The sequence below is a fragment of the Grus americana genome, chromosome 9 (genome assembly GCF_028858705.1).
Source record: "Grus americana isolate bGruAme1 chromosome 9, bGruAme1.mat, whole genome shotgun sequence".
Taxonomy (NCBI): Eukaryota; Metazoa; Chordata; class Aves; order Gruiformes; family Gruidae; genus Grus; species Grus americana.
Genome location: NC_072860.1, coordinates 5,864,268 through 5,885,857, shown reverse-complemented (window position 1 = coordinate 5,885,857; position 21,590 = coordinate 5,864,268). Strand labels below are relative to the sequence as shown.

Sequence of the window (21,590 nt, the reverse complement as noted above, 5' to 3'; positions counted from 1 at the left end):
ATGCTGTTGTAAAGCCATTTGTATTTGTTGACTTGATGCTAGTTACACCATGACACTTCTTGCACATACTGGAACCACAGAGTAAATGTGAGTGCTGGGTTTTGTTTTGCATTCAGATGAGGGTTTGGTTTTTTTTCACAGCCAGGTCGTTCATTGCTGTGCACGGGCATGGAGGAAGCACAGCTTGCCTTTAGCCCCGCTCCAGCTTGCAGGGGGTCCAAGGGCCAATTGCTGCCCAACAGAAGGGCAGGAAAAGCAGGCAGGCCCCCAGCGTTGCCTCTGCAGGAGCCTAAATATTGCCACCTTGTGCCTTCCTCCCGGTGGGCCATGCTCAGAGATGGACAATCTCCTTTTCAGAAATCTCTGCCTGTGTTAAAGGGCTGTGTTTTAAGGTGTTTTCATTATTTAAACGTGTTTCATTTCATTTCAGATAGGTCTGTCTCCTATACCAAGGTACAGGAAACACCCAGGCTGCATCATGCTGCTGAAGACAAACCTGGGTGAGTGATTGAGAAGGGTCTGGATGCTGTACAGTGAACCTCCCAGCAAGAAGGAAACCCAGGCAGGGTTTTCATGTTTGTGGTGTTTTCGTGTTGCACACAAGTCATTTCATTACTTGCAGTTCTTCACTTTTTACTTAGCGCCCATGTTCTCCACCCCCAGGCATACAGAAGATCTTCAGGTCTCCCAGCTCACAGAAGTGAGAAGAAAAGTGACTCAATCCCATGCCTTTTTAATGTACAGGAAAAAGCAGTGTTTTCTCACTGCTGTGGGAAATCTGGGGCAGATTCTCTGAAGAGTCCCAGCTGTGGCTTTCTAGCAAGCATCAAGCCTTGGGAAAGAGCTTTGTGGACAGGTGACTCCCTGAATGGGCAACACAAGGTAGAAGAAAGCAGAAGACACCTGTGGAGCAGGAGGAGGGGGATGGCTGCTTGGGGTGACTGCCACAGGTGCTGGAGGGATGACTGTCCTTTTCCTTGGCCTGGGGGATAACTTCCTCCCTTAGGTGGAGGTTAGAGGACAAGCAAAGTGGGAAAGTTTGGTAAGGACCTTATTGAATTTAAGCAACTGAGCCACAAACCAGTTTTGAGACTGAAACGTAAGATTAAAGAGCCAAATTTTAGGTGCAAGGCTCAGGAATGGAAGAGGGTTTGCATTTAGCCAAGGCCATGCTCAGAGACAGAAACATGTTGCCCAGAATGTTGAAATTTGGGCTAACTGGTATTACCTTAGGACCTGGAGGAGGATTGTGATGTATTTGGTACTCTAAATGGTACAGCCACTTAAAAAATGAAAGAAATTTTGGTTGAAGAGCATAGCTAGCCCAGCATTTGTCCCATAGGAAACTCTGCACTTGCTGAGAGATGGGAAGTGCTCCTGGGATCACTCTGCAAGTGTGTGTTGGTAGCTTGGCTGTCTGTGGTGATGGGGAACAGAGAGTGGTTTATTTATATTGTTTTATAATATATGTATATGTTGACTTACTGCCTTTTGCAAAGGAATTGGTTTGAAGCCATGTGCCAGGTCTTGTCAATGCAGTGAATGTGTGTCACATGCTCTGTCCTTTAGAGACCAGCTTTCAACATGCCCCAACTTCAGTGCTGCTCTCCAGACTGTGTTTGTGTTAAAGAAGTATGCAAGCATATCATAGAAAAAGAGTGGAGTTGACATCTTTAATCATTTGAAAAAATTTTAATACCTTATGATTCATGACAGCCTGCTTTTAGAGAGGATTCTGGCCACAGAGGTGAGTCACCGATGATATTACCGTTATGTAATGCACTAGCAGGCATGTTTAAAAGGACCACAGCTCAGCTGTAAGCACCACTGTTGTACCCCTGTGTGCACCAAGGGGCTCTGCAACCTCTGCCTCTTCTCCAAATCTCTTCTTCAAATGGGGCTTGGCAGCAAGTCTATGAGATGAGCTGTAACCCAAAATCAGACTGCTGTGGAGAAGCAACATGAGGCAGAGTTGGGGAACGCTTGCCCCGAGCCTCCTGCTTTGCTGGTGCTGCCCTGGCTGATGGGCACAGCCCCGGCCCTGGCCTGGCTGTATCCCTGCAGACCTGCCAGGGTCCTGGGGCGCAGGCTGTGCCTGGCTCCCCATGCTGTGCCTGGCTCCCCATGGCTGCCAGCTCTGCTCAGCTGGCACAGACGCAGCAGGATGCACCGTACAGGGAGGGTATGGCCACCTGATGCTCCTGACAGCCTACCAGAAAGGAAAAAACCTGCCCATTTAATGATGATGCCTAAAATTTGGCCGTGACTTCGTGTCCAGCTAGGTTAAAAAGCTGTGACACTTTTGATCTTGGTAGGTGATGCCTGTACATCTTTGGGCTAGGCTTCTGGTTCCTGAGTTCTAGTTACAGTAAGAAAAAACAAAAAGCCCAACCCTGTAGACACCCACTCTTTAAAAAAAAAATTCAAAAAAATCAACTATTTTTAAAAGACTTTAGAAATTACAACAGTCTGAAATTATTTTGAAGTTCAGGTGCCTCCTGCTAATGTATCTCTGATCTTTGGGCATTTACAGATCTCACTGAAGCTCGTGGTTGTGCTCTCCACCTTCCAGTCAAATGAACTGAGGTAACAGCTGACTGTTCCCTTTTTTAGTGACTGAAAAAACAGAGACCTGAAGACTAGGCTAATGATGGTGAGCCCCTGGTGCGGATGCTAACTCTGGCATTGACAGAGGTTAGTAATGGTTATCGGCCACACTGAGCTCTGGTTAATTTTAAAAAACCTTTGGTGTTGGCATTGAAAAAGGTTTCCATCAGTGGGTGGACTGGGTGTGAACAGGATGAAAGATTTATCTGGTCGCACGTCTCAATTTGTACAGGGGTTGAATTGTAGGAAGAATGCAGAAGGAAGTCAAGACAGCAGTTTAAAAGCAAGAGACAAAGAAACCAAACTGTGGCTGCATGACCAAGGGTGTTTCAAGCACAGAAAACTGGAGGGAAGATGTAGCTAATGGCTGAGAAGTGAGGAAATGTCTCCTTGCTATTTCCCACCTACTACACAATGGGAGACAAAGCATGATGTATGTTCTCTGTCAAAAAAATATACGTTAAATCTTGTCAGCTTCCCACAGGGGAGAATTCTCACTGGTTGGTTTACTGGAGTCAGAGGTGGTGATAGTATATTCTGACCTAAAGATCAACCTGAACATCATTTTTACATAGCAGACCTGGTACTTGGTGCAGTTAGGAGGTACCAGATTTGACAGTAGGACTTTTTTGCTTTTCTTGTTCTCCTGTCTGCAGTATTGAGCCAACCCAGGGGCAATTCCCACTGAGTTAGAGTGAGATCTGCAAGTGATGACACTTGAGGCATTAGGTTGTGCTCTAAATGAATAACGGTGTGAGAGAGCGGGCGTTTGCTTTCCAGCATGACTGTGGAAAGGGAGTGTGTGCTTGTTCTCACACGATGTCAGCATCCTTGCTGGCGAGGCTCTGGCTGTAGCATCGGCTTTGGTCCCTCCTTATGTTTGTGTATTGCCAGAAAACAGCAGTGAAATGCACTTTTACAAAGTTTAGCCAGCACAGAATTTGTTTGACAGGGATGTATAAATAAGACATGATTGAACCGAATTCCCCAAGGTGAATTTCCAGCACTGGAAGTCAAACCAGGAGAAAGAACAGAAGGTTTTGCTATGTAAATTGGGCAAATGTGGTTTAGCTTCATTTCGAGAAGTTTGTGACTCAAAACAAGTCATGCTGTCTACTTTTAAGAAAAAGATTTAATTCTCATGGTGTCTTTGCGCTTCTACTACAAAAGCCTAAAGAGACACAGGTTTTGAAGCTGGTACTTTCTGTAGTAATTTGACTGTCTTTATTGAGCTTAGTGCTTGGTGTTGTGTAAAGAAAAATAATAATTAAAACGCACACTTGCCACAGTGCAAATTTTGGTATTTCAACCAGTCAAGTGATCTCCTATAGTTTCAAGGCAACTGTGTCACAGGGCCCTGCTTTGCAGTATGATCTCACTAAGTTAGGAGGAGAGAGCTGGAGATATGCAGAGTTCTCTGATTTTACTGTAACTGTAATGTACTGGGCATGCATAAGAAGATACAGTGCAGTGGAAAAAGAGGTACAGAGATTTGCAAGAATTCAGTGCAGCGCTTTTTTTTTTTTTTATTTTCAACTGCTGTAGGAACTGGGAGTGAGTCTTGCTTTCACTGGATTGGAATTACTTGTCTTTGGAAAAGACTTGGTGTAGGAGCAGAGAAAAGGCAGAGTTCTGTAAAAGGTTCAAAGCCAAGGTATTAGGATCTCTTAAAAGAAATGACATCTTCCACATGCATTAATATGATTCTAGGAAATACTGAGGAAAATTCCCCAGCCAACGTAAACTTGAGCAAAGGGGAGACAAATCAGTTATGTTTACTCAGTAAATAAACAGATCAAAGGTTTCAGAAAAACACCGGAATCTTCATTTTTTCCAGTAACACTAAGCAATTAGTAGATTTAAAACAGATACTAATGACTGCTTGAACTCTTCTTAACCTACAAGGGCAGTCATGCATGGTCTCCTTTCCAGAGCTCAGATAGCTTCTGGCATAATTATTGGCTGCATCTTTTTCAGTAATGAGTTGATTGGGGCGGCAGAGATGCTTAATAAGCAGCTATATGGTTTCATCTGCAGGATACAGACATGCAAGTATCTAACAGATGTGGAGTACACAGATAGGTGATCTGAGAGCTGAGATGTCCTAGCAGCCTTCTGTCCTTGGGGAGGACAGACTGGCCCTTGTTAAGGGCAATCCAGATGTTAAAAAGTTAAATTGCTCACTGGAGATGCCAGAAGCTCTTCAGTGACTGTTGAGGGAGCCTCAACAGTTTCTTTATTTGACACTGTAGTAGGGTGCTTTGCTTGAGGTGGGAGCAGTTGCTTCACTCAGGGGACAGTGTGGCGTATTTACAGTGTCGTAAAATGCTGCTAAGAATTAGAGCTGCTGTGAGGACCTCTGGGACACTGGAATAAAAACCACTGAGCCCTGGCACTGCTGTGGTGGGCCAAAATGAAACCTTAGTTTCATTTCAGCACATTGTACAAAAGTTAATATATATTTTAAATCTATATCTCATATGACCGGACAACCTATGGCCTTTCTCTGCTGCCTCTGTTAGCTTTAACTGAAATTTCCCATGTGCTTACTTTAAACTGCATTTTTTAAAAGGAGAACAGTGGTTTTGGTCTGTGATCTTGATGTGGCAATCGTATGCATCAATGCTGTTGTTTGCAGTTTCCAGAACTGCAACAGGACTTTATACCCATGCACTGAACTAGGTAAATGCAGTCTTGGTTGGAATGAAGATTAATTGTGGAACGATGTCTCTTACTTACAAGTGTAGTTTGTCAGGACTCAGGAAATAGGAAAAAAGAAGCAGCAGACTAGGGCCTTAAAACTGAACAAAAAAGCAGTTTTCACCTTTTTCTTTTAACATGGAAATCTGTCTGTCCTTGAAGCTGTTGTACTTCAGTAAGTGGAGGGGGAAACCACTGATTTTTCACATCTCCCACAAATGTAATGGCACACAAGCAGCAGCCTGCCCTTGGCAGCACTTCTGGGAATGAGCAGGAGGGTGCCACAGAGCAGGCTGCGTGGTGGCAGCGTCTGTCAGCCAACATAGGATCTCTCATGCCTGTGGGATGCCCCTTGCCCCGCGGGAAGCTGGCCGCTGCGTGTGGGTCCAGGGCTGGGGCCCAAACTGCTGGCTAATAGAGGAGTCGCAGAAGTGGTGAGCTGGGGTGAGGAGAAGATAAATGACAGGACATGGTTGCTTCGAAACGTCTGCATCTTGGGCAAGCTTTGAGACTTGCCACGAGGTCTGCAAGCGTGCCCTTGCCTCCCCATGAAGCTGTGTCTCATGGTTGAAATGAGTAAGCAGTGTGACCTTCAGTACAGGCAGCGTGCATAAAAGCAACTGGGCATGGTGTGGAGGAGGTGCCAGATGCTGGGTGAGGGTTTTTTTGCAGTGAAGTGTGTCAGATGGTATAGATCAGACAATGTAGATGACATCCTGGTGCCCCAGAGCATGTTTACTGCAGGTCTGTTCAACTTGATTGCGTGCAGTCCGGCGGTGGCTGAGTTCACTCCTGGGAGCATGAGTCCTCACCTCGGAGCAGCAGGTGCTGGGGAGAGCAGTGCCATCCCTATGACCAGTTGACGAGGCAGAAATGGCAGCGATTTGAAAAATAAGTAAACTGAAAATCCATGGTTCCAGCATGAGTTTGGCTCTGCTGATCCCTCAATCATGCAGTATGCTGCAGTGAGTACTGTCAACATTTCTTTTATTTTCTAGGTATTTTAAAGTGAAATAAATTAGAGTAAAATTTCAGACAGGGCCAAAGGCAATGAATTGTGCCGCTCCAGGGACACAGAATCGCCTCGCAGAACCTGAGCTACACCAGCTGCTTGGCTACCGCCTGTCTGGTTCACCCTTTTTGCTTCCTGTGTTTCCAGCACTAGATGGAGAGCAGTCTGCACAGTGGAGGATCGTGTGTCTCTCCTTCAGTCATTCTGACTTCCTCAGATGAAAGACATTATATAAATATGACTATTCTTAATCTGGCAAGGTGTGCTTCAGTGCTAACGCTTGTTTTAGTCTGTGTATTGGCCTGACATTAAAAAGATAAACAGAAGATTGCCTGCAGGAACTTGATGTGTCTCTCCAGTTTTCCAGCTAACACTGAGATTATAGAACTGCAAAAGTGCATCACACTGATATTTTGTGGCAAGCAGTTTCTAGGAGTGATATTCCAATGCAAATAGCTCTCTTGCCAACAGAAACTCATTTCAATTATATGTTTAGAAGCAGCACAGGATCCCTCACCTAATATTCTCCATGGACTCATGTTTCCTAACTTTAAAAAAAGTAGGTGGGTTTTGTTTTCTTCTCTTTCCCACACACCTTTACAGGAGAAATAGTTTTAGCTGTTTTCAAAAGCAGTCACTGAAGCTGAAGGAAGCCCTAGCCTATGCAGACCCATCTCAGCATCCACCCCCGTGACAGTGGTCACCTCTGCTGAGTAGCAAGACGGGCACCACACGGTGTGCCCAGCGCCCAGTCCTGCCCAAGGAGCAGGTCTGTCTCCTGTGCAAGAGCCGGGTGGGAGCCGCAATGTGAGACGCAGTGGCAAAGGACATGGCTTGAGAGTGCTGGGTGGGCGCACACACACAGCAGCTTGGGGACACCTCTGGGGAGATACACAAAATCTTGCCTTGGGCAGGAAGAGGGGTTGAAGGGGTTTTCAGTGCCTCCTGTGGTTTTTATTCTAGGAGCAGATTTGCACCTTTGGACTGAAGCCACCTTGGGCTGCCCAGGCAGATCCTTCCCATGGCAGCAGGCTCAGCTGATCCTCTGCGATAACCACCGCATGCTGCAGCATCCTCTCCTCCTCTTCCTCTGGCTCTTCCTTCCCCCATACAGACACAGTGGGCTTCGAGAGTACGAGAAGAAGCTGCTACCCCTTTCAGTAACTGAGCCTTTGAGCTGTTCTCTCCACAATCCATATTTTGTCAGTGCTGGGAGAGCAGCCAGAGCAAAGAGTGTGTGTGTAGGTTGTCTCTGTTTCTCTATATGCTTAGCAAGCATCCTAATTTGAAATCTAACCAAGCCAGCTTTCCCATTTGTACTGTTGTGTAAATAACAAAGAGGGGCAGATTTCTTTTCGATTTGCTCAGGGCAAGCACATTTCTGCCCCTCTTTGTAAAGACAGTTCCCCTTGGGAAAAATTTAGTGCCTTTTGGTGTGTGGCAGCCAAAGTCTCATCGTCCTCCTGGCTCCATAAAGGGGTTGTCCAAGCTACTGCCATTTGCTGCTACGATGCTGAGCAGGTCCCTGCAGGCTCTCATGGCAGCTGCCAGAGTCATCTCAGGAGGTCTGTGTGCAGGGCCGGTGGGTTTTCACCTGTTAGACTTGCCAGTTCCTCAAAGGACGCTGCTTCTCCACAGCTTCTCTCCTTGCCTTCATGTGGAAGGACAGAGAGCGCACCCAAGATTCATAGGAATGAATCAGTCTAAAGTGGAAAATGTTCTGAACATGAGAAGGAAAACACCTGCAAAAACACCTCTCATTTTGATGAGACAGAAGTCTGTACCTTTGAGCAGCATTGGTTTATCTTTTGTTCATTTGCGTGCATTTTGGACAGGTTAAGTCATGGTGTTGGAGAATAACCTTTGAGTAAAATATTACTTAGAGCAGCACGCAAAGATGTGAGGGTTACGACGATATCTCTCTGAAGATCAGTTTCAGTCTTCAAACTTGTTTCAACTTCATTTTGTGATCTGGAGGCTGCCTTAGGCAGTTGAGGTGGCTGTTCTTCTCACTTTGCAGATTTCTGAACACTTGAAATTACTTGATACGATAAACTGCTAGAGTGGCATTTATTAAGCTTTGTGAGTAAAACTCACAAAGAAGAAATGGTGGCTGATCATTTTCACATGGAAAAACTGTCTGGTTTATGTTTTTTAACTAATGTATTTAATCATAATGAAATGATGTTGGACTGCCTCTACGGGGTGCGTATCCACCTATGCTCACCATGGCTCCTTGTAGAAGGCAGAAGACCATCAGTGCTTTGATCTAGGCTTGGATCCTTCCTCAGGTGCTCTCCAGCTTGTAAATCATGTAGTATCATACAAGCAGTTTTATGAAGACTATAAAAATAAATTCCATATTAGATCCTCTACTTGCTATTAAACCATTTGCATTTACTGTTTTTTTTTTTGTTAAAAATCATTTAGATATGTTATTTCAAAGGGACTTTGGGGCAATATTACTTTTCAAAAAGTCCGCCATTATTCTGACAGTACTTTTCTAGCATTAGAAATTAGTGGAGTGGAACTGATCTGAAGTTCAGTGCTCAAGCAGGCCTGCGAAATAGAAGGTGATACAACCCACCAGGCAAAGGGACAGGAAAAGAGTTTGGGGAACAAAACCCTGTGTGGTTTTGATGTGTCTTTTTGGTAAGGGTTTTTGGTTTTTTTTTACTTTTTTTGCATTTTTTTTCTTCCTTTTGTCCAAACTACTTTTACATTTTATGATCTTTCAATTGCTGCGTGCGTCTACAAAATACAGCTGGGGATCACATTCACTATTGAACAAATACTAATTGTAGGATGTTGATGGAGTAATCTGCCAGTGATAAAAATATCCTTGAGAGTAGCCACCCCTCTCCTGTGTTGTGAAGACCTGTGGGGTTTGGCCCAGCTGACTTGACTGGATAAAAACAAAACTGCTTTTTGTGAATATTCTCACCTGGCTGTCCTGAAAGAGCCTTGTCCAGAAAAATTAAGATTAAATACAGCTGCTCTTTAAGGACTGCGGTTGATTGCATCAGTTTTTGTTCAATTCACGGAAGACAGCAAAACTGAAAATGTAATTTTTAAAGGGATTATTTTGGGTAGTTTTGGTTAGCACTTGATTTATTTAATTTTTTCCGCACTAGGACAATGCTTCTTTGACTTTTCAGTACAACTGTGACCCTGGGAGGAGATCTGGGCATGTGAGGTGTTCGTGTTCAGGTTCCTACCATTTTTCTGTGTATTAAGAATAACATCAAGACAGAAGAAACTTCTGTTGTGCAGTCTGAACATAGAAATTGTGAACTTGTGTATTGACTCAGGAAGGCTTTTGTTGTTGTTTTTAAAATATAAAATACTTTGCAGCTTTGTTCTTCAACAAAATTCTTGTGCACCTTCTCAAGCTGCATGAGGTTTATCGTTGCTTTTGTCCTGCTATAAAAATACAACCAGCTGGAGATTCTCCAGAGTTAACAGTAAATTTCGTAGAGGAGCCTGTATGTAAAATTCTGATTTAGAAAGAACTGTAATATTAGCTGCAGGTCAAGGACAACAGAATTTAAGTATATTATTTAAATTTAAGTCCATCTTGAAAAGCAGTGAATTGAAAGTGACACCTTGCTCAAAAGATCTGCTCTTTTTGTGATAAAAAATTTGACTGTTGTAGTAGCCCTGTAAAACAGACACAGCTGGGCTCTCTTCCTTCTTTCTCTTTTTTTCAGAAATTTCAAATATGCTTAGACAGGGTGCTCTCATTTAAATATATAACAGGCAAAATTTAGACAAATGGAGTTATATATAAAATCACTTTTGGCCAACAAAGTGGCACTGTTGGCAATAAACGGGAAGAAAGTAGTCCAATTTAACTTTCAGATTCTGTTCTCCGAGTTTGCTGCCATGTATGACATGAGCAGACTGAGTCTGCAGAACAGTTGTACGTGGAGGGTCCCACTACTCCCCAATATGACAGCTAATTTTTCGTAAACTCACTTTTGTTTCCTTCTTTGAAAAAAATTACATCGATTTCTTTCTGTAAGTGGAAGTCTCTCCCTGCCTGAGTGTGCTGGAACTCTACCACTGACCGAACATTGGCATGAGCGAATGCCATCTCCCTAGCTCTCCCCCACCCACACGTACGAGAGTCCCTACACACTTTTCCTCTCTGCCTACTGCATATGTGCACTTATTCTTTTGAAGATTAGAAAATTATCTTTTCCAAGTACTTAGTGATAAATGAGTTGAAAACAAAAGGTACTGCTTCATTAGTCCTGTCTTTAATTATCATAGCCTTGTGTGATGGCTCACAGTTGCTGCTGCCTAGTAATTTTTAGGCAGCTAGCATATTTCCTCAGTCTTGTGCTGTGCTTGCAATAGAGCTATTGACAACCAGTGCTATAACATCAGCAGCACTAAGAGGTGGCTTTTTGTCTCGGAGGAGAAAAAAAATACACAAACTTGCATTTGCTGAGAATTACGGAGCAGTGGAAAGGGACCTCTGGAGCCAGCTTCCTTCTCCAACACTAGGTCAGATCAGCCATGACTTTGGTCATGTCTTGGAAACCTCTGTGAGAGGATATCACAAAGCTTTCCTGGGTAACTCCTTCCAGTGCTGCATGGCCCTTCTAGTGAAGCAGTTTTTGCAATATTGAACCTGAACCAAGGGCCATTACTCCTTGTTATATTGTTGGGAACTACTGGGCAGTGGTTGGCTCCCTCATCTCCATCACTACCTTCCAGCATGCTGGATGAAACCAGTTCAGCTCCCTCAACCTTTCCTTGCAGACCTGTGCCCAAGATCCCCAACCATCCTGCAAACCATCTGCTTGAACCTCTCTGGTTTCTCCCCATCTCTCTTGAACTGTGAGGCCTAGAGCTGAACATCCTATTCCAGTGAAGCCTCGCCAGGTTCGGTTCATTATTTCTTTCTTTCTTGACCCCATTTTTAGTGAATCCTGGTATCAATTTTGCCATATTTACACAGGGGGGGCACCACTGGCTTGTATCAAGCCTTTTGGGAGGACATCTACATCAGACCTGCTTTCCCAGCCTTTGCCGGCCCACAGGGTTGTAGTGCCATGGGTGCAGTACTCTAAGTTTCTCCTTTTTTGCCCTTCAAAAGGCTTCTTCTCCCTCCTCCTGGAGTTTATAGGACCTCTGGAATGAGGCCTTGCTATCTTAGCCATACAACTGGTTTAGTGTTGTGGACAGGCTTGCAGAGGGTGTGCGCCCTATCACCACCCATTGCATCTGCATGAAAAGCTTTAAATAAAAAGGCTGGTGTTATACTTTGTACCTTGAAGCGCTGTGTTTTTGCACAGTCAAAAAATTGTACTGATGGTAATGTAAATTTTCAGATAGTTGGTGTCGTGGTTTTACCCATCAGGCAGCTAAAACAACCGCACAGCCGTTTGCTCACTCCACCCCCCTGAGCAGAGAGGAGAATTGGAAAAAAAAAAAAAGGTAAAACTCATGAGTTGAGATAAAGACAGTTTAATGTGACAGAAAAGGTAACAAAAGATAATAATAATGATGATAATAATGACATAATAATAAAGGTAATAAAAGATTATAATGATAATAATGATAAAAGAACATATAAAACAAGTGCTGCACAGCAGAATTGCCCACTCCCTGCAGACCACCGATGCCCAGCCAGTTCCCAAGCCATGGTCTAAACCCCTGACCAGCTTTCCTGAAGTTATAAACTCAGCATGATGTCATATGGTATGGAATATCTCTTTGGTCAGTTGGGGTCTGCTGTCCTGGCTGTGTCCCCTCCCAACTTCTTGTGTACTCCCAGGCTACTCGCTGGTAGGGCGGTGTGAGAAGCTGGAAAGTCCTTGACTTGGTTGTTGCTAGGCAATGTTTACACCAAAACATCCATGTATTATCAACAGTATTCTCATCTTAAATCCAGAACACAGCACTATACCCGCTACTAGGAAGAAAACTAACTCTATCCTGGCCAAAACCAGGACAGTTGGCTAATCATAAAAGCAAGAGCTCAGAGCATTTTGGAGGAAAGATTGTGGGGAATTTAGTGGGGGATTGTCAAGAATTTATGGAGAGGGTTTCCACAGAAAAGATATTAAATTATCCAGACTTCTGGGTGTGATGGTCTTGTTTTTACTTTTTCTATTTATTACTGCTTATTCAGTTGTTCTTGGTTGCCATAGTTACAAACCTGAAGTAGTTCCTGGGAAGGAAAATCTCCAACTAAGTCTTGGAGTTCTTTTAAGGAGAAAATGATAACAATTTATGATGAAATAGGTAGATAAGAATCATATGCTGTCAGACTGGGGAATGAAAATGTATTTTCAAATCATACACTTCATATATACAGTTTATTTAGCAGACGGTGTTCTTTCTCACACGTATATTTGATATGCAAAGTAATGTGAAAGGTGCAAAAAAGACAGGTTAACTCATATTGAAAGGGCTGCAAGTTTCTGAATGATCAAGGCAGTAGCAAGTAATGTTTTGAAAACCTACTGTTTTGGAAAGCACTTCCTCTTGCCCGTCTGCAAATAATGGTGAAGGTAATGATAAAAACCTTTCTTTGCCTCTGAGCTCTTTGCGTGCCTCAGCTGTGATCATAGTGTTAGTACTACCAAGTTTTAAAACATTAGGTCCAGTATTAGATATGTGAAGCTGCCCACTTGCACAATCAATCATTTCTGTGGAAATCAATTGACGGCAAATTGTATTTTCAAAATACTGCCCCCCTTTCTTTTTAATTTGCTCCAGACAGAAGGTAATTTCTTTTCACATTTTGAATAAAGCCAATGTCTGCCCCAGAATGGACTTGATTACAAGCAATCTTAGACCATTTTTACAGCTGTTTTTAAAAGGCACAGAAATGGCTTTCTTGATGTGAAAGTGTTTCTGGCTAAGGGCATGAACCATGCCAATATAACGGTACCAGAAATGGTAGGCTTAAATTGCAACAGAGAAACTTTTAGTTTAGACTCAGAGCCAAACTTGCAAATGGCATAAGGGTGGTGACATACCAGAAGTGCTGACCAAGACGTGTTGAGGCACGTCCAGAGATGTTTTGTGAAGTGTCCAGTACAGGCTAGAAGGACTTCTCTAAGGAATAAGGTGGATAGAGCTGGTCCAGTCTTACAGCTGGGAGCAAGGAGTGTATTAGACAAGTGCTCATTATTTTTCTGTGATGTATTCCAAGAAAGAATGAGGAGAGAGGCAGAAGAATTTCATACATGTATCATATCTTTGATAGAAGTACAGTTAATCACATACAGTCTTTCACTAAATGCCATATTTGAAAGGGTTCTTTTTGGTTTTCATGTGCAAAACCAGTTTTAAAACTGCGGGAGAAAACCATGCTGATTCCTCAGCAAAGATAATCAGAAATGTTTGTTGCTCAAGGAATTGGTGGTACCCAAGATACTCCATTGGGGTTGTATACTCGGCTGCCCATCTTCCATGGAAGAGCAGGGGCTTCTGTGCTGTGTAGCGGCTCTGACCAGTGTATAATGCTTACAGGAGGGAGGATTCACTATTATCCCAGTCTGGCCAAGCTGCTCAAAGCAAATGAGCTCTGACAGTGACATTCTGTAAGCTTTACAGAAGGAAAGAGCAGAGTCAGACTTTTGGCCGGATACTGCCTTTTAACTCTCAGATACCTTCTAAGTTAGAAAGAAGGTTCTGAGTAGTTATTTCTATGTTTGGCCCTTAGCAACAACTTTCTGATTATGTTGGCAAAGGAAAACTGGTGCAACAACGACAGAGGTTGATTTTTAAGTGGCACTCCATGATCTGGGTCATTTTCCTCTGGCAAGCCTTTCACATTTAGTAGATAGCGTCAAGGGTAATGCTTCTTTTGGTGTCAGTCCGTCACTTTGCTAATGCTTGTTCTTTTTTCCAACATTTTTCTTCTATCATCTTTAAAGGGAAGAAGAATATGGAACATGTTCACATTCACCAGAAAAACATTGTTCTTCTCCCTCCTGCACCCTCCTTGCCGTGACCAAGGTGACCTTACTGCTACGTCAGGGATAATGCTGTCGGTGTCCTGTGAGGCAAGTGGGAGTCGAGGAAGATCTGTTCTTCTGCTGCAGGCTGTCCCGTCATGTGGCACGAGGCTTAAAGACAGGACATAGCTCAATAACCTTTTTCAGGTGTGTTTTTTCACGAAATTCTTTTGCAGCAAAGTAATAAAAGATGGCATCCAGGCAGCAGTTCAGGTTGGCTAATATCATTGACACTTGAATGAAGAGGCTGATGGTTTGTTTCAGACTGCAATCCACTATCACGTGCTGCCTTACCAGGCACTGTAGGCAGATCGCAAGGTGGACAGGTGTGAAGCACACCAAAAACACCACGAGGTTGATGATAATGACTCGTAAGGAGCCACTGCCTTCTAAGTTCTTTTTAGCTTGACTTCTGTGCTTCAGAAGAATCCAGATGTTTTGGACAGAGCAGAAAACTATCACTGCGAGTGGGATCAGAAATCCAAAAATTTCCAGAGAAACAATGAGGGGGACGCTCCACGCCTGTTCTGACATGTTGTAAAAGCATCTAAAATCATCTTTCTTGTGAAACACGTACATTGGGCTGCTGCAAAGCCAAGCTACTGCCCAGATGAAGGAGCAAATCAAGATGGCCCATTTGGGGGATTGATTAGCTCGACCTTTAAATGGGTGCTTTATGCTGATATATCTGTCGACAGTAATGCAGACAATGATGAAGATACTGCTGTACGTGTTGACGAAATAGAGAGACTCTATGAATGAGCACAGGAGTCCAGATGCTTCTGTGTTAGAGTAGTAGAGCTTGAGCGGGAGCGAGAGAAGCAGCAAGACATCGGCAAGCGCGAGATTTATCATGTAAACTGAGGTTTTGGTCTGTTTCTTCCAAACGCAGCAGAACACGCAGAGGGCCAGACTGTTGAGAACCAGCCCGAGAATGAAGGTGGGGATGGAGATCCCCATCTGCAGGGTCTTTGCTAATTTGTCGATGTCTCTAAAATTACATTCCCTGCTGCTGTTGGTCATTTCTCCCTTAAAACAACAGAACAGGTTGGAAATGTGTAAGAGTCAGAGTTAATGCCCTGATATATCAGAACAAAGTACTTTCAAACACAACTCTGGGCTTTTTTGGTTTTGAGCAATACAGTCAATCAGTCTTTGGCTGTTACTGAAAGCGAATCCTCATTTCAAGCACAGAGCTTTCTATTTCCAATTTGAGTGGCTTGATCTGTTAAAAAGGAGCTTGATTCTCAATGGCAGTCAGCATCCACTGACTACCATATCCTTTAAGATAATCCCATTCAGATATTGAAGAGACTGACCCATTCAAACATGTTTTCAAAAAATCTCAAGTGTACTGGCTAACCTGTACATCTATTAAAACTTCCATAACACTTATGTTGAGTTCCTTTGCTACACAGAAATTTATGAAATTATTGTTCCATATTAAGGCAGGTCAAACTGATAGCTGAGATTTTACTCTTATATCCATGATTCCCTATGCATCAGTAGCTTTTGCCAATGTGCTTTTACTACACCCGCATTTATATGGATATTTTCATTTCATATAGTGCTTGTATCCGATGCAGTTTTTTTAGAAGGTCAGCTTAAGATGCCTGATATTTTATCTAGGTGCAAACTGAGTAAGCACGTTTTCTAGCTTGTGTTTAACTTTCAGCATTGGTTAAGTTTTGGGTTTTCAAGTACTTTAAATTTTAACTAATTATCTTAGATAATCTGGCAAAGATTAGAAAAGTCATGACACCTTAATACAGTTCTTTAAAAAAAGTATAATTTCTGTGGACTAAGTGTTATCACTGCTCTTAAAATTATACACATCCTTTAACAAATTATGCCTTAAAAGTGCTTTTTGATAACGTCTTTAAATCAAAATCACAAAAAATCCTAATGAAGGAGAAGAAATTACAGTTAAAGTTTCCAGTCTGGCTCAGCCAACCAAGTAGCTCAAAAGAAATTTTAGGAGTTAGTGAAGAGGTTTTACGAAGAACTCGATCAAGAGGGAAATCTCTGCTTTGGAGGACAAAAAGTGACAGGTAGCTCATAAGCACTACCAAATGGAGCTGGACTTTGCTAAAGAAACCAAAAAACAAGTAGTGAAAGATTTTTTGTTTACATGGCTAAAATAAAATATTTTAAAAAGGGAGACAGAGAGAAATGGAGAACAAGTAGATCTGCTAAATATTAACTGAGGAGATGGCCTTGGGTTTTGCCAAATCTTATACCTCTGCTTTTCACAGGGATGCTGCTATCGTGCTGGAGGTCAGAGGTGGGATGAGTTACAGGAATCAGTGGGTGATAATGGGAATAACTATATCTGAACACAGAACGCACTCAGAGCTTAACATGCTCATATCAGGGAAAACAGTTTATTTCCAGCTCAGACTACGGAAAGAAGAGGCACGTAAAGCTGGAGGTTCAACCCAGTAATTGTTATGAAGCATGTATGTTATTAGGGTATCAATCTAGTCTATGTGTTGAAGGAAAGAGTGTCAAATGTGATTAAAGCAATTTTATAACTGTTGAGTCAAAGCTTTGTACAGATTTTTAAGGAAAACTACTAAATAAGGTTTTGACAGGTCTTGCCAGACCATAATCTTCTTTGATGAATTGTCTGCCTTTTCAGATAAGGGAAAGGCTGAAGATTGAAGGCACTTGCATGGCAGCAAAGTGCACTAGAAATAACTAAATAGCACTAGAAAACCCAAGGTTAGAACAAGGACTGTTAAGTAGGCGAGGAAATCTTTGCAATAAAGCTGATGAGGACTATGAACAGGCTGGACGGAGGTTACTAGGGGGATGCACAAATTCAGATACTACTCCTTGGCAGTGTTTCCCCCATTGTGGGAGCGAGTGTGACCTGTGGGGAGCCGCTGTTGGTCAGGGGCCAGATCCAACTGCCACTTCCAGACAACTGGACTGAGCTGCATGAATGGGACTGTCGCAGCTTTGTGAACATTTAGGAAACAGCAAAAGGAAATCTGACTGTTATCAGTGGATTTATCTGTCAGACATGAGAACGAAAAGAAAACCTTGGTTTGTTAGTCAATCTGAGATTGAGTCAATCCCTCTGAGCCTGCAATGTGTGGCAGCTGCTTAGAAAATCATGTGATTGTGGGACATGAGAGAGAAGATAATTCCACTAAAGGTGGAGATGCATTGGTGCTACATGTACGAGGCATTATCGTAGGCAGGACAAGTAAGAGGAGTGTTATGCTGTTGTGCGAGCATGTGTGTCCTGTGACCAAGAGCATCCATGTAGCTGAGGGAAAAATCAGAACATTAAACATTTGGGAGGGTGTGTAACAACACCTGTTAATCCAGCACTTTGTGTGCTTTATAAATATGTCAGAAAATGGCTTGTGATGTCTCTTAAAGGTATGAGTTTTGATCCTGCTTTTACTTGGTTTCTATTTCACCAAATGCTTTTTTTTAGAATTCATTAGTACAAAATTACGCATAACATTACTCCTGAAAATGGTTAATTTCAAGAAAATGTTATCCAGCCTTTAAACTGGTAATTTTAAGTAGTCAAATGGAGTGCCTGATTCTCAAAAACTTGATTTTTTTTATCATTTTGCCTCCTCTCAAATTTAAATTTCACATCTTGAGTAATCCAAGGGAATTGTTTGCAAACAGTTCACACTAAGTAACACATTTGCCCAAAATTATTTGAAGATTCATTTTAATTAATAAATAACCTTGCAGTTGTTGGATAAGCATCATCTTTACTGCATTGTCCAAATTATTAATAAAAATACTGATGATACTGAACCTGAAAGATACTGAACTGTACCAAATATATCTTTCCTGTATGGTAGAGGCTGATTAGTATCTCAGTGGGTACTCACTAATCATATAGAAGTTTCATACAGATCATGCTTCCTTTGTTTTCTTGTGAGAATTTCTTTAGAGATAGCGTTTGAAGCCTGTTTCCCCCTCCTACACCTCATCCCCCAGTACTGTCAGTGTGTCACAGAAGAAAGTCAAATTACTTCTATTTCAGTCATTCTTGGACGAATCTGTGCAGATTGTTACTTACCGCTGCGGTGCTTACTTCTGGGTGCTTGCAAACAGATTCTTTGGTGGCTGATTCCAATATTTTTCCAAGTACTGAAGCTTAGTGATCTACCATTTCTCTATACCTCCTTTTCCACCTTCTTAAGAGACGGGCACCACGTTTGCTCTTTTCCAGGCTTCTGAAGAAAATTCCTCCGTCCTCCACAAGTTTCCTGAAGGAATTGCCTGCAGCTCTAGGATCGTTTCAGACAACTTCTAGAAGCCAGAAAATAACATAAGAACCTGTAAATAAGACTGCTCAAGGGAGTGTCTCTCAGCTGGTCCAGACCCTGTGTCATCACTGCTCCTTTTATTCTCGATTTCTCCTACTGAGTGAGGATTTTCCATTTCCTATGGACTAATTAAATGTTAATTGGTTTTACTGATAGCAGGAACTTATGGTTAAGCTAGTTGCAAGTACTGACCTAGGAAATGGAACAGCAAGGTTTTACAGTATTAGCTTTGCTAGTTTTTTTGCAGCACAGCGGGATGCATGAATGGTTTCCTCTTCGTAGCTCATATCTGCGTTCATCTGGCTCTAGTTGGGATGCATACAAGTTTGTATGTTAGCACGGATTGGGGATGACAGATTAAGAATCCGTGAAAGCTTCGTTGGCAGGAACATCCTCATCGTAAAATCTATAACTTACTGTAAGTGTAGGTGTAGCTTTAATAATAAGGAAATTATAATCAGATGACAGAACACAGCAAACCAATCATTCTTAATCTAGCTATACTACAAAAGAGGAATGAAGAAAATTCAGGTCATTGCTTCACCAAGGACTTTTACAGCATTTACCATAATTACTCTCCTCCTCAATACAAACTAAGTAACGTTACTGCTATGAATCAGACTTTGTTTATGTCTATTTTCCAGAACATTATTCATGTTAGATATAATTTTTTCTCTTGTGGATGCACAGGAGAAGAGTAAGATGGCTTAGTGCAAGGAAGAGCAGTAAGTCCCACATCTGCCATATACTTCATCTGTAGTTGGATAATTTCTTATCATTCTATTCTCTAAGTATTTTGATTGCAACAGAATATATTTATGCTTATCACTAAAGCAGAAATTTTTCTTTCTGCTCTAAGCTAAGCAGCACTACATGTTTGATCTTACTGTCTGATCTTTGTAAGAAATACTTATCGAACTAGCTTAAAAATAGTGCCCTACAATCAACACTGTGATTAGATTATTGAAAAAAATAAGTAATTAGTTAAACTATGAATCACTTTACCTGAACCCCAGCAAGCAGATCAGCAGTATTGCTTCAGTCCAGGTTGTTCTACAGAGCATGAGAGGATTTGGTTATGTACCATACCGTACCCTACGAATGCTCTTACTAAATAGTATAACCACATCCTTCTTTTCTTCTGTCTTCTTTTTTTTCTATTTCAGAACACATTTGGTGGTTCTTTATATAGACAAGTGAAGGTGAAAGACTGTAAAGACTTAAATCCTCAGCTGTTTCCAGTCAGTAGTCAATGTAGGGCAGGGAGTAGTTTTTCTCTGAAGCCAGGGTTGGTTTTGGAGTGGACTTTATGTGGTGTGAAGCAGCTGAAAGATTTATGGGCTTGTGGTGGCTACCTTCAAATTTCCAATTATTTCTTCAGCTGGAGGGGAGATGGGGAAGCGGAAAGTTGTAGGAGAGGCTGTCATAGAAATAGGGCTTCCTCCCCCAGTTTCTGCTCAATTTGCTTACTGAAGATCAGTAGATCAGCACTCAGGTGCTTCTGAGAGACACAGCTACTTACACGCATGCAGCTGTTAAACTATTTAAAGGGCATGTGCCAGTTTTAGCCAGTTCAGGTGTTTGATTCATAACTGCAAGTCAGCAAACAAATGCTTATTGGTGAGAGGAGTGAGCTATACGGAGCACTAAAGTAGTGCCGTATATGTGAGTCATATAGTAATGAGGACACTTTTCTTGAAATGAGCTTTCAAGGCTTTTCTATCAATAGGACTTTCCTGATGGAGTCTGGAGCTCTTCCTCTGCTCTGGGAGGTGTCGTGCAACGTACACTTTTTGGAAAGGTAATTGTGCTCGCGAAGAGCGAACAGCAGGATCATGGGGGCATTCATCCACTGTTGTCTTCAGGAGATAGCAGACAAGGGTGGGACATAGCAAAGGACACAAAGCTGCTGGTCTCCTCAGATCCTGCCCAGCTGTGGCTTGGTTGGGACTGGCATCAAATGAATGTTCATGGTGACATAAAGTGACATAATTTACTGAAAAAAAATAAATTAATTGTTGTTTGATGACAATGCGACATTCTCATACATAATAATTTTATCTCCAAGCAACAAAACTGGCAGAAGAGTAAAACTCTAAATAGTGGCTCATCTGTGTACGTCATATGGACACTTCATACAGATGAGTGCGAACAGTCTCTCTCTGGAACCCCTCTGGTTTTGGCGTGAAACTCGCTTGCTAGTGCTGAGTGTCACTCTTCTAACTTGTGGCCTGCTCTTTTACCTCGCACACTGCAACCCTTTGCCACAGCACTAAATACAGAAAAAATAAAAACTAAGTGACATTTTTCAAGTTGCCACCCGACTTTGGAAGTAGTTTGGTCTTTGTGGGGAAATTCAGCACTTCCTGCAGAAAAAGTAGCACCAGCATCTGTACCACAGGACTTGAAGAAGAAAAAACTTGCCGTGTCTTCACAGATTTTTTTTTTTTCCATCTGCCTCATCTAAAAATGAGATTTGAAAAAAAAAAAAGCAGAACCCAAACAAAGCTTGGGTAAACCTCATAAGAAAAATCACGTGTCAGAGGAAATGAAGGCAACATGATTCGTATCATTTGGGAAACGCATTTTGGAATTGGGAGGTTTCAAGGGCTTTTCAACTTCTGTCTTCTCAGGGCTGTGGGCTAGCTACAAGTCTTGGCAATGGACCGTAATGAATCTGGAGTCACGAAAAGAAGTCTAAGAGTGCAACTAAGTATTAGCAGAAAACAAATACCCTACATTTATGTGTGACCGTTGAATTAATTTTTTGTGTCATGTTGCAGCTGAAATGGGGTTCCTTCTTTATCCTCTTGCCACAGGCATATTTCAGACTTAGCTGAAAAATGAATTTTAATACTTTGTGCTGCCTTCACTCCCAGCACTGGGTTCATTCCTTGTGGCTCTATGAACTTCCCACTTAGTATCACTTGGTGCAGCAGAGCTAGACAATAGCCCAGCATTTCTGCACACATCAACCACATG

The 21,590-nt window shown here is 42.3% G+C and overlaps 1 protein-coding gene and 1 long non-coding RNA gene across 3 annotated transcripts in view; one reads left to right on the top strand and one right to left on the bottom strand.

The window, feature by feature from the left end:
* The window catches only part of LOC129210063 (G-protein coupled receptor 55-like), a 34,318-nt gene extending 13,931 nt beyond the window's left edge, over positions 1–20,387 (bottom strand). The window contains exons 1-3 of one of the 2 annotated variants that reach the window (XM_054835520.1): positions 19,614–20,387; positions 18,359–18,591; positions 11,842–15,330 (exon numbers count right to left, since the gene is read on the bottom strand). In XM_054835520.1, coding sequence (XP_054691495.1) covers positions 14,398–15,324 — 927 coding nt within the window. In that variant the 5' untranslated portion in view covers positions 15,325–15,330; positions 18,359–18,591; positions 19,614–20,387 and the 3' untranslated portion in view covers positions 11,842–14,397. Of the gene's footprint in view, positions 1–11,841; positions 15,331–18,358; positions 18,592–19,613 lie in introns of those variants that run through there. The other variant, XM_054835521.1, reaches the window with a different exon arrangement.
* On the top strand, positions 429–15,915 carry LOC129210064 (uncharacterized). Its single transcript, XR_008578294.1, has 5 exons — positions 429–500; positions 664–856; positions 1,570–1,747; positions 2,534–2,694; positions 14,221–15,915. It is a non-coding gene; the product is annotated as an uncharacterized LOC129210064 (long non-coding RNA).
* Positions 20,388–21,590: the final 1,203 nt, after the last annotated feature.